The sequence below is a fragment of the Pogona vitticeps genome, chromosome 3, assembly GCF_051106095.1.
Source record: "Pogona vitticeps strain Pit_001003342236 chromosome 3, PviZW2.1, whole genome shotgun sequence".
Classification (NCBI taxonomy): Eukaryota; Metazoa; Chordata; class Lepidosauria; order Squamata; family Agamidae; genus Pogona; species Pogona vitticeps.
In genome coordinates, this window is record NC_135785.1 from 181598542 (window position 1) to 181610218 (window position 11677).

The following is an 11677-nucleotide window of genomic DNA, read 5'->3' on the forward strand; positions in this document are numbered from 1 at the left end:
AAGCTTTAATTTATCATGTGAAAATGGGACAAACTGAAACTTTGATAGAATTATGAGCTACAGCTCTCTAACAACAAAAATAATTTGGGAACAGAATTGATTTAAACATAGGTGGATCCTAATGCCATCCATTTAGAGAGGGGCTCCAGGCAGAATCAATCCCAACCATTCCAATAATTGGTACAGGTTAGCAACTAGGCCTAGTAATCAGGAAACTGAGATCAGGAAAACCATTTTCCTTTTATTAAATGTAAGTTTCATTCCCTTCAGAGAATTTCAGGCCAATGTAGAAACCTATTGTTGTTGTTTAGTCGTGTCGGACTCTTCGTGGCCCCATGGATATAGGGATTGTCAAAACAGAACATTCAGCTTATGGATATACCTGCAAGGTATAGGGAGAAGAGTTGTAAGAAGAACATAAACAATCTGAAGTATTAATATTAATTTTCAGTGTATTTACTTTACCCTAAAGGTATATGTTTAAGAAGGCCCAGCTGTCCAAATCCAAGGATGTCCGAGGGGTCATCTGCAATACATTCCTAGGAGGCAATATTCCAAGCTCAGTAATGCCATCTGGGGACCACTAAAGCACCCTGGGCTATACTGTCTACTGTTGGCATCAGCCTCCATTTTGCTCAGTTCGTTGAATAACTGAGCGAGTCTACGAAAACATCAGTCACCTTTATTAATACTGGAATGGAAAACTTGGGTTCAGAGAGAAACAATAAAGGATCATCTGCATAAAGAATAGCCCTAGTTTTTTTTTAAAAAATCATGAAGCTATGTTATTCACAAAGCCTACTTTGTCTTAATAGCACCTGGCATCAGTTTCGAACACATCAGATATGAGAGGAGAAAGAGGGTAGCTCTGTTTGGTATCTCGTGGAAGGAAAATGGTGCAGGAAAAAAAATACTATTAGTTAGCACACAGGATCTTTGAAATAAATACAACCGTCAGCTTCAGAAATTCAAGAGAACTAAGACTTGCAAGCTCAGCAAAGATAAATGTTTATATATTTTTTTTCAGCATTGAGTGAAAGAAGAGCAGATCTCTCACTATTCAAAGCATCAAACAACCAGTTTGAGATTATCCTGCCTACCTTTTATAATCCTACCAGGTCTGGGTATATGAAATGACCTTTGGAAATCTGTTAGCAAGAATGGCAGTTAATGTTTCATCCTGAGTATTCATTAGAGAAATACAGCTGAAGTGTGGTACATTGGGTATTGCCACTGTCATGCTAGGAATTACAGCTATAAAGGGAACACATAGCAAAGATGTCAGGGAACCATGCTCAGAAATCTAATAATACTCTTGATAACCATTTCGAAATTAGGAGACTTGCAGTTTTCTGTGGTTCTTTTCTAGTTGCTCAAGACTGTAGAAATGTTCCAGAATCAATTTGCTGACTTTGCTGTTTTTATATTAAGCATTATTATTTATTTGGGAAATGAGAAGAGCCAATTACGAATAAATATTTAGCTCCACTGTCTCCCCACTGCATCCTGGTTCCAGTTTTCAGCATCTGCTACGTATGTTAGATGATTGCTTATAGAGGAGAGCCTCAACATTCTAAGGAAAATCTCCATGCAGTTTAGAACTCTAGAAAAAATACATTGCTTTGAAGATCTCAATGGATAGCAGATGCTGTCTGCTTTTGTTGCCTCCATGATTAGACTGAAACAAAAGCAAGGACAGGCAAGCTATGAGTGTCTTATGTCCATTCCCTTCTGCATGTTTGGATGATACTCAGTTTGAAGTACATGAACAGAGCTTCGGTGGAACTTATTGCCCTGCAAACATATATATTATCAGGCTGTAAATTAGCCAAGGCTGCAATTCTGCTTAGTGTCAAATAGCTGCCAATATTTGTGTTCTTAATTATATGTTTTCTCTATCCATTTAAATGCTTGTGCAGTAGCTTTTCCAGAAGTTAAGAGAAGGTTGTATTTAGTGATAGGATCTTTTCAGCATTAGACTACAGATAATGAAACATAAGCAGCTATGTTTTGTACTAAAAGGTGTGTTTATAGGATTATAAAGGCAAGGCTAATGAAAGCCTCCAGGAGATTTAAATATTGTCTTTTTACCATTGTCCATATAATTAAGATTAGAGCATGGAAATCTAAATACTTTCAGAAAATATCATTTAGTATGCCAGATGGAAACCAGCACTGTCAGGCGATAATTTCAGCAGATTCTTTTAATCACCAATCTCTGTCACTATTTAGAGTGCAAAATTCATATTGTTATTTCATGCAAGACATTGGATCTACAGCATCTTCATGGTTGCAAACCTTTTCCCTTAGCCCTATTATGTATCTGCTAACAGTACAGTAGGAGCTCCTTATCCCTGGGATCAGTATGCACTGATTCAGGTTTCCACAGTCTGAAAGCATTAGACATTAAAAGCAAAAAAATCCAGAAAAAAATATTTTCACATGTATTACCAGAACCAGCCACTAGAGGGCAACAAAGGCCATCCTATGAATACTTCAATATTTGTTAATGAAGAATACATAATATGATGTATGGCACTCTCTAGTGGGGCCAGTTCTGTATGTGTATAATCTATTTGGAAATATTTTTTCTGGGTTTTGCCCCCTTTTACTATTTTCTCTCTCTCTCTCTCTCTCTCTCTCTCTCTCTCGTGTTCATTATTATCCAGATTTCAGCATCTGCGGGGGCGGGGGCTTGGAACCAGTCCCCAGCAGATATGGGCATCCTGTTGTACTTCAGAAAAATTGCAATCTCTCTTTCAATGTCTGGAATGTCCCAGAAGTGAATTAAAAGTGAGTGTTGTCTTTTGACTTTTCCTTAGGAAAGAGGACCAGCCTTTGCCTCTAGCTATTCCCTTGACAACCAGTTCTACTTACTATAGCACATCTGCACCCAAGGCAGAACTTCTGATTAAAATGAAGGACATGCAGCAAGAGCAACAAAAAGAGGAGGATTCCGAGGATGAGCTAGACCATGATCTGTCTGAGAAGAAGGTAAAGGTTACCGGCTCTTCAGAGCCATAAGTGATGAGTTTGTTATGGGACAGAGAGCGATTTGGTCACCTTGGTGGATGACCTACTGTATGTCAGGAATTAGAAAGGGGGGATGTGTCCCTCTTGCTTCTGCTGAACCTCTTAGTGGCTTTCAAGACATTTGGATTTGGTACCTGCCAAGGCTGACTCTCCAGGATAAGGAAGGCACTGTTTTGCAGTAGATCCTGGAGGAGAGAGCTCAGAAGGAGGTGTTCAGTGCCCTGACCTGCGGTGTTTCTCAGAGTTTTGTTTAGAGATGGCCATGAACTGCTAGTTTGGTGGTTCGTGTCAGTTCATTTTTTTGCCAAACAGGTGTTTGACACTTCTCAGCCCCACCTCCTCTGGCAGGTGCCCACTCAGAGGCAGCTCCCTGGCTTCCCTGCCCTGCCTCCTCTGGGTGCTGCCTCTGGCTGGGCACCCACTGGAAGAGGCAGGACCAGGAACCACTGAACACTCATTTGTCTGAAAAATGAGCCAGCACAAACCTCTGAATCAGCGGTTCATGCCCATTTCTAGTTTGTGTTGTCCCCATGCTATTTATCTGCTAGAAGAGACTGCCTAGAGTTTTTGAGTTCAGTGTCACCAGCATGTGCATGACACCCAACTCTATCTCTCCTTTCCATCTTAAGTCTAAGGAAGCTGTTAGATTTTTGCCAGCCTGCTGTAATTAAATGCATACAGATTACAGAAGTACAAAACATTTCTGTATTAATGGATGCCACATACTAGAACAGCATGGCCGTCGCAGCAAGTTGCGTCCTTAAGAAACAAGATTGCATTTTGACCTAGTTAATCCAATTCATATCTGCATTTAGCTTTTTGAAAATCAGACCTTCAGATTAATCATTCAGTAGAATATACATCAGTAGAACTGCTCATCACTTTCATCTTTTGGACTCTGCAATAACTTTCAATGGAAATGAACCTGAGTAGAATAGGAGAGTATAAATACAGTACAGCTCCCCAGTGTGGTGTAATGCAGTGGGTCCCCAACCTTGGGCCTCCAGATGTTCTTGAACTACAACTCCCAGAGGCTTTCACCACCACCTCTGCTGTCCAAGATTTCTGGGAGTTGAAGTCTAAGAACATCTGTAGGCCCAAAGTTGGGGGACCACTGGTGTAATGGATATGAGAGCAGCGGACTAGGATTCTGGAGAACAAGGTTTGACTCTGAACTCAGCCATAGAAACTGACTGGGGAGTCAAACTGGTAAAACCCGTCCTTTAAATATCTCACTTGCCTTGAAAACCCTCTTAGGGTCGCTGTAAGTTGGTTCTGACTTGACAACAGGCAAGAACAACAAAAACAGTACAGTCAGAATGACTCCCCCAGTTTAATGGGTAACTATGTAACAAACAGTCATTCGTGTTACACCTAGTCACTCCTTACCAAAATGATATTCAGGGCATTTATTCTGTTTTAATGTTTTTTATTGAAATGGAGTGATGCATGTAATCTTCTGTAGCTTGTCGTTATAATTAATGAGTTGGATCCAGCAGTTGTCTTTTGGAGATGGAAGAGCACTCCCTTGCTGAAGGTGCCGCTGTCAGGCTTCCAGGGTCCCCCTCCCGTGAAAGCACTCACTGGGGAAATCTACAGGCCATCCAATGTAGCATTTTCAGGGGGGGCTAGAGGGGCTGTTGTGGAGACGGTGGTGTGGGAAAGTCTGCTTGTACTAGCCAGGTTGCACATGCTTGAATTTGGACCCAGTTCAAAATGTGGGCAACATCGCGTCCAGCTGAAGCAAACCCACTGAATTAATACATTTTACATTAAGGTTGATTTAGCAAATCCCATTTACTCACTCTATTCTACTTGGAACTAGGGACTGGATCTTGCCCACGTAACATAGATCATACTAAAAAAATAAAAGCCACTGTTCCTTATAACACCAAGGAGAATATCTTATGTCCCAGATACTGCTTCCATTTGATTGTTTTCTGTCTCGGACAGCTGAGTCACTTTATGTTTGTGTCAACTGAACATGTGTTCCTGTTTTTTCCCTTCTTAGCAAGAACTTATAGATAGCATAAGTCGAAAACTTCAGGTCCTGCGAGAAGCTCGAGAGACACTGCTGGAAGACATCCAAGCTAACAATCTGCTTGGAGAGGATGTGGAGGCCACTGTGAAAGATGTCTGCAAGCCCAATGAGTTTGACAAATTCCGGATGTTTATTGGAGACCTAGACAAAGTGGTCAACCTCTTACTGTCCCTCTCTGGCCGACTTGCTCGTGTAGAAAATGCTTTGAATAATCTGGATGAAAATGCTTCTCCTGAAGAGCGGGTAGGGTGCAACACTTTGTGCCCCCATTCTGTTTGTGGAAGAGGCAGTATCCGATATCTGGCTTTGTTTTACAAGCAGATTTTCTCGATGATACAAACAACTGTTAGACTATTTCTTGCATTCTTTTCTTCCTGTTTCTGCTCTTCCCTCTAATGAAAGTAATTTTAATTAACTGACCTTTTAAACCCATTAGTACTGGGGTCCTCTTACTCTGGTTGTCTTGAAAGATATGATATTTACAGAATTGAATATGCACATATGGTAGACTTTTTAGGAAATCAGCATTGACAGAAAAAGCCTGATATCTCTAAATTGGGATTAGGGAGGGCTCCCTCTGCACCTTCAATTTTAGGCCTAAGCCAACCAAAATTAAACACTTTGAAGCTCAATTTAATTCTGTGGAAGTGTTAAGCACATGCAGGTTGAACTTTACAGGATCGAAATATTTGATATGTTCCTTTTGATAATTATGTTATCCCTATAGCCCTACAAATACTTGCATCTGAAGTCTTAGAAGAAAACCCCTTCTGCATTTATAAACAGTTCAGCTCTCTGCATGTGGCACCTAGTTTTGTCCGTCCTCCAGCAGAACAGCATCTGCTAGCTAAAATAAGTATCCCCTTGCTCACTATAAATGCCATGTTCTCCTCCAGAGACATAGGAGACTGTTCAGAGCAGATTTCAGGGAGAGAGACAGGAAGAGAGGAAGGAAAATGTATTAATGGAAATCTACTTGCATAAAATTGGGTAGAATCATAAAATCATAGAATAATGGAGTTGGAAGAAGCCTGTAAGGCCATTGAAGCCAACCCCTACTCAATGCAGGAATCCAAATCAAAGCAGATCCAACAGATAGTTGTCCAATTTTCTCTCGAATGCCTCCAGCATTGGAACGTTCACCACCTCCTGAGGTAATTGGTTCCATTGTTGTACTGCTCTAACAGTACACCCCCATGAACAGATTTTATCAAAATAGAGGGGTCAGATTGAGTAGGAGCAAATTATAATTTGAATTATGTTGTTGTCTTCCCTTCAAGCGTATCCTGGCAGACAAGCAGAAGTTGCTCACACAACAGCATGAAGATGCAAAGGAACTGAAGGAAAACCTCGACAGAAGGGAACGCATTGTCTTTGACATCTTGGCCAACTACCTGAGTGATGAAAGCCTTGCTGATTATGAACACTTTGTCAAAATGAAGTCAGCCCTCATTATAGAGCAGCGGGAGCTGGAGGACAAGATCAAGCTTGGGGAGGAGCAACTCAAGTGTCTGACTGAGAGCCTTCAACCTGAAAGGCCCAAATGACACTTGCCTCATGTGGAAGCCTGGGAGGTCTTGGGCAGCCATTATGCATATGCAATTTCTCTGGCCATTGAGAACAGCTCCTCAAAAGAATTAAGGTCACAATAGCAATAATGTTGGGATATGTTTCTAAGTGCGTTTATTTGCATTTTTACAAACACTTTGAAACTGCTTTGGGTTTCCTTTATCACACAACCTTTAGAAGCCTCTGCAGATGTTCAGTTCCATGCAGTAGCTCAATATGTTAACTAAGTCAATTGCAGTTTTATATGAATGAGTGCAGGAGTGGTTGTTTTAAAGACATGATACAGGTCCGATTTCTGTTCTCTTCAGATCCATACCTATGGGTTGCAATGGATCCCTCGAAAAGTAACACTGAAGATGTTTGGCCTTTTTAAGAGACTTTTGTTTAGGCTGGTAAGCTATATGCTATAGGGGCATATTCAGATTTCCGCATCTAGATCCATTTTTTAAAAGAAATGTCGCATAACATCTGCCTTTTCAAAAATTATGTCATAACTGTTTGGATAAGTAAACCCTTTTATCAATCTATAATAAAACTACTTCCAAACACACTAGGAAATTGTGTGTTTATGTGGGAATATGATTTTAATGTGTCGGTGTAGTCTTCCCTAGTCCAGTGCCTTCCTTGCATCTGAGGGTACCAGACTGGAGAAATTTGGGGGCAAGAGGCAACAGTTTCATTCAGCTCCTCTGCCTTGCATGAATGAAGTAACAAAAGACCTGACTTTAATATCTGCAGGTCACAACCAGGATTCCTTTGTGCCTAGTTTCCAGGATTTCAGGGTTTCATATACCAGATTAATAGGATTTTTTTTACAAAGCTACCTGTTTTTTTATATTACATGCATCCTTTCCTTGGTGCTGACAACTCCAGCTTTTTCTTACCTCTGCAAGAAGCCTAGTATTCTTGTTTTCCTTATGTACTTCAGTTTTATTCATAGCTACACGACTCTTAGATTTAAAGAATGGCAGAGTGAGTGTCTTTTCACACAGACAAGTGACCATGTAATAGCAAAAGAGTTAAATTTTACAGCTGCCTGCTAGAAGCAGTGAAATATTAATACTGCTGTCTTAAAATAAAAAAAATTACTGTCTGTTAAAAAAAACACCCTTAAACCATATTTGATGTTTAGAAAGATGTCATAACAAATGCTAGTGAGCTGATCTGTCATATTTCCTTCCATGCATTTCTGACAGATGAAAGGAAACCTTATTTTGTCTGTGAAATCTGTTTTAAGTTGTAATGAGAATAACTGTTATGCCATTATTTACTCAGCACTTCAGTCTTAAACCAATCTGCCATAGTACCCTCTTTGAGATACAAGTCTGGTTTAGATGATATCAAAAAGAGAGACCTTTTTTTCTGGATACTTACAACTTAATCTGAATGTAAACAAGCACTATAGGGCAAATATAAGCAGCACGCTTTGCTTTTGCTTTAAACAAAGGATTTTCCTTCCATTGTTCTCATCATTTGGGGAAATATAGCACAGAAGGAAAGATGTTTAGGTGTTAAAGTTCTTGGTCTAAACACCACCACCATCAATATCAGAAGTGCAGAGCTGGAAGGGACCCTATGGATCATTGAATCCAGCCCCTTGTTTCTGTGTAATCAAGTATTCCTTTGCAAGTAAACCTATAGTGCAGTCCTGTGCAGTCTACTCAGGAGCAAGCCCTACTCAGTTCAATGGGACTTACTGCCAGGTAAAAATTCGAGCCTTAACTCTTAAGTGGAAGGTTCTTAATTATTCATGTTCATACACACTCCTTCATGGGCCTGTATTCTTTTAAAAGTCCTAGTCACACCAGCCCAAGCATTTCTACTAGACCTCTGGCAAATTCTCATCATTCCAACCAATATTAGAATAATAGTTCAATTTTATCTTAGGATCCTTTTCCTGTTCTGTAAATATATAGCCAAGTTAAACTACACTATTTTTCACTTCAGTCAGATGTCATTTTTTACCTGTCTCCTTTTTTATTTAAAAAAATATTGTTGTAGCAGTTCTGATTGTGTATGTGAACTTTGAATATAACTTCAATAAGTATGCAGTACTTTGAATTCCATCATATAATTCTTCTGAAGATAGCAATATGGAAACTGATGTGTAAATTATATTATCCTTTTCACAATGTGGTATTTAATCTCCGCCTTCAACTTGCCTGACCCACTGTTATTGTTTTTTTAATTTGCTTTGTTGGCAAACTTTCTAAAAGGAGCCAGTAAAGGGATTTTCCCTATTGCTGTATATAATTCTATAAATAACTCTATTGTTGCTTTGTTAGACAGAGAATCTGGTGCTAATGGCATTTGGCATCTTCAGGTGGAGGATTTTTTTCACCTTATGGGTCATTGCAATTTTCAGACTTTTTGTATAGTGAAAAAATATCTCTAATTTTTTTTTCTACTATCCCTTTCGAACGTAGTAAAACAAAAACAAAACAACCCCTCCTCCGAGATTTCTTATTTGTTGCATATTTACCTACTGATGAATCAATTGGCTTGACCAAGGGAAATAAACTGAATATTGTGTTTCAGTGTATTGAGTGATTTGTTGATTACAACCGATTATATATGTACAATCTGTGTTGAGAATGATCATACTATGTCTATATTCCTTTGTTGATGGGCTCCATTTTGGTTCCTGTAGTATTCCCCCAGTTCAAATATATTTATGTCATCCTTACCCAAAGTTATGTGTTAGTTTTTGCACTCCAGTAGAGGAAGATTTTGTTCAAGGTTCCAGCTCCTCCATTTCATCTTATTTATTCCTGCCCAGTCTCCACTCCCAGCCCTACCCACCCACCCTGGTCAGTCATTAAACATTCTGCTCTTCTGAGCATATTCACATGTCACTGGGCTGTTTTGAGGGTGTGTAATGGAATTTTCTTTTAAGAGCTTGTGCATCTACAAAACTCAATGGTTCTCCAGGGGTGTTCATACTTTGTTTGATGCTAATTGTTGCCATTTCTTCCTGCTCTTTTGTGTATGTATGTGCCTGCGAGATAGAGATAATCTATTATCCACTTGTTGATTGAGTAATTTCTATTTTCATGGTATTCTGACAAACAGATTAAACACCTGTAGATCATGATAAGGAAGGATCATGGTCGTGTTATCTAATTTTAGGGTGTAGTGTGTCAGGTTTGAGGAAATGAGAAGAACCAAAGGTGAAAGTCTCTTTTGCAGGAGTTAGGGAGGAGGACTGTATTTGGAGAGGATTCAGTATAAAGGTAAGTGAAATGAAATAGTGAAATAGCAAATAACTGCCAACATGCCCAAAACGGTGTGTTCCTACTACAGTACGGAGATTTTTCCATCCTCCCATTTCCCCCTATTCCCACTGAGAACAAGCTATTTCAAAGTCTCCACTGGTGTGAATGGACACTATTTCTCAGGCTAACTCCAAACAGAGAGGCACTGCTGATGAGAAGGGGGATTATATCTCTCCCTGTACACAACGGCTTCCAAAGAATTAAAGGAAAGTCCTTATCGGAAGAATTTAAAATCTAGAAACTGACCCAAAAAAGACAACAAATGAAAGGGAAGATTTGTACAGTTCTTTCTTTTTGCCAACAGGGAGTATGATAGACGTTAGAATGACTACTTCTTTATCATGAATTGAGCATGTAAGTGTAATTAACCATAATTAAATTAAATGCCTTCAATAAATTCTTACTTCCTGTGATCTTCCTAAGGTTTTTAGGTTCAGGGTTGCTTTACCAATCCCTTCCTTTGGATGGTGCCCTAAGAACCACCTGTCCAAAGCTGCACTAGTGGCAGGGCACATAATTACACCACAAACACAATCTGGATGATCTTAACTGGCCCCTTTCCCGGGGAGGCACAGTGGGCATTTGAACTCCAAGCCTCTCGAGTTCAACCCACTAAGCTACACCAGCTGACAAATGAGTGTTCGGACAATTAAATAAATATAATAAATCTAAGTATTATTTGGGTATCAATTTTAACACTAGGTCAAACACTAAACATAGCAAAATGTCTTAAAATGGAAGGGAATATAGTACTGTAGAAAACCCAGTTGTTCCATTGTAAATTATTGCACCTCTTTCCAGAAATGTTGATTCCTACCACATGGTTCCAAACCTTCAAAAGAAGACAGGTGAGTTACTCATCCTTTCAATGATGCATTTGTATGGTGCCAGAAGCCACCATGACAATTCACATAACACATTCTCCACTTTATTTTCAATCTGGAGTGAATGGGAGAAGGGACTTTGAAAAAACAGACATCTACACCTTGGATTATCATAGGCTTTAATCTGTCTGTTGCATTATCAACCACGATACAAAGCTAATTTTCAGAGAAGGATTTGCAGTATATGTATTTGCTGCTGCAATGGACATTCTGTTAAGACATTCCCAGTGCTCTTTTTTAGGAGTGTGAAAATAATGTGATGCTTACTTGTGTGATATTCTTGCTCTCTTTCTCTTTCAGCCAAACTGGTTTATTATAGTGATGTGATGGGCAGTCTCTAGAAGTATGAGAATCGCCTCCTAAGACAGCACTTGCCCTCATACCCTATGCACTGCAAAAAAATGTTTTTCTTTCAAGTTTCATTTTTAACTGAAAAAGTTCCCTCACACCCTCTAGTGGTCAAACTAAGATAACAAGATAAGCAACTTGTCGACAGCTGAAATCAGGATTGTGTTGACGAGACATAATTGATGCACCTTTTGTTGTCTCAGGCATCAAAGCTAGGATGGAATAATGTGCTTATGTGCCAAAGACCAATAAGAAAACAAAATAATTGAATTTGCAAATTATGGCAAATTCTTTTAAGGAAGACCACTGCTCACCGGAAATTTTAACTTTTTCAACCGGAAATTTCATTAACAGAGCAAAGAATTCTGAGGGGAACACATGTGCTACATACTTTTATCTCCTGTCTTAGACTCTAGTAGAACCACTCAAAGGAACTGGAGAGACATTTCAAGAATCCTTGTCACAAACAAACTTCACATTTTTAAACATTTTATTGAATTAATACACTACAAAAACATACAGCTTAC

General features: G+C 39.3%; 1 protein-coding gene across 8 annotated transcripts in view; it reads left to right on the top strand.

Moving 5' to 3' along the window:
• The window catches only part of SHROOM2 (shroom family member 2), a 134502-nt gene extending 125322 nt beyond the window's left edge, over window positions 1-9180 (top strand). For all 8 annotated transcript variants that reach the window (XM_020786727.3, XM_072994382.2, XM_020786728.3 and 5 more), the window contains 3 exons: window positions 2823-2994; window positions 5045-5317; window positions 6355-9180. In XM_020786727.3, the coding sequence (XP_020642386.3) occupies window positions 2823-2994; window positions 5045-5317; window positions 6355-6621 (712 nt within the window). In that variant the 3' untranslated portion in view covers window positions 6622-9180. The remainder of the gene's footprint in view (window positions 1-2822; window positions 2995-5044; window positions 5318-6354) is intronic.
• The last annotated feature ends 2497 nt before the right edge of the window (window positions 9181-11677 follow it).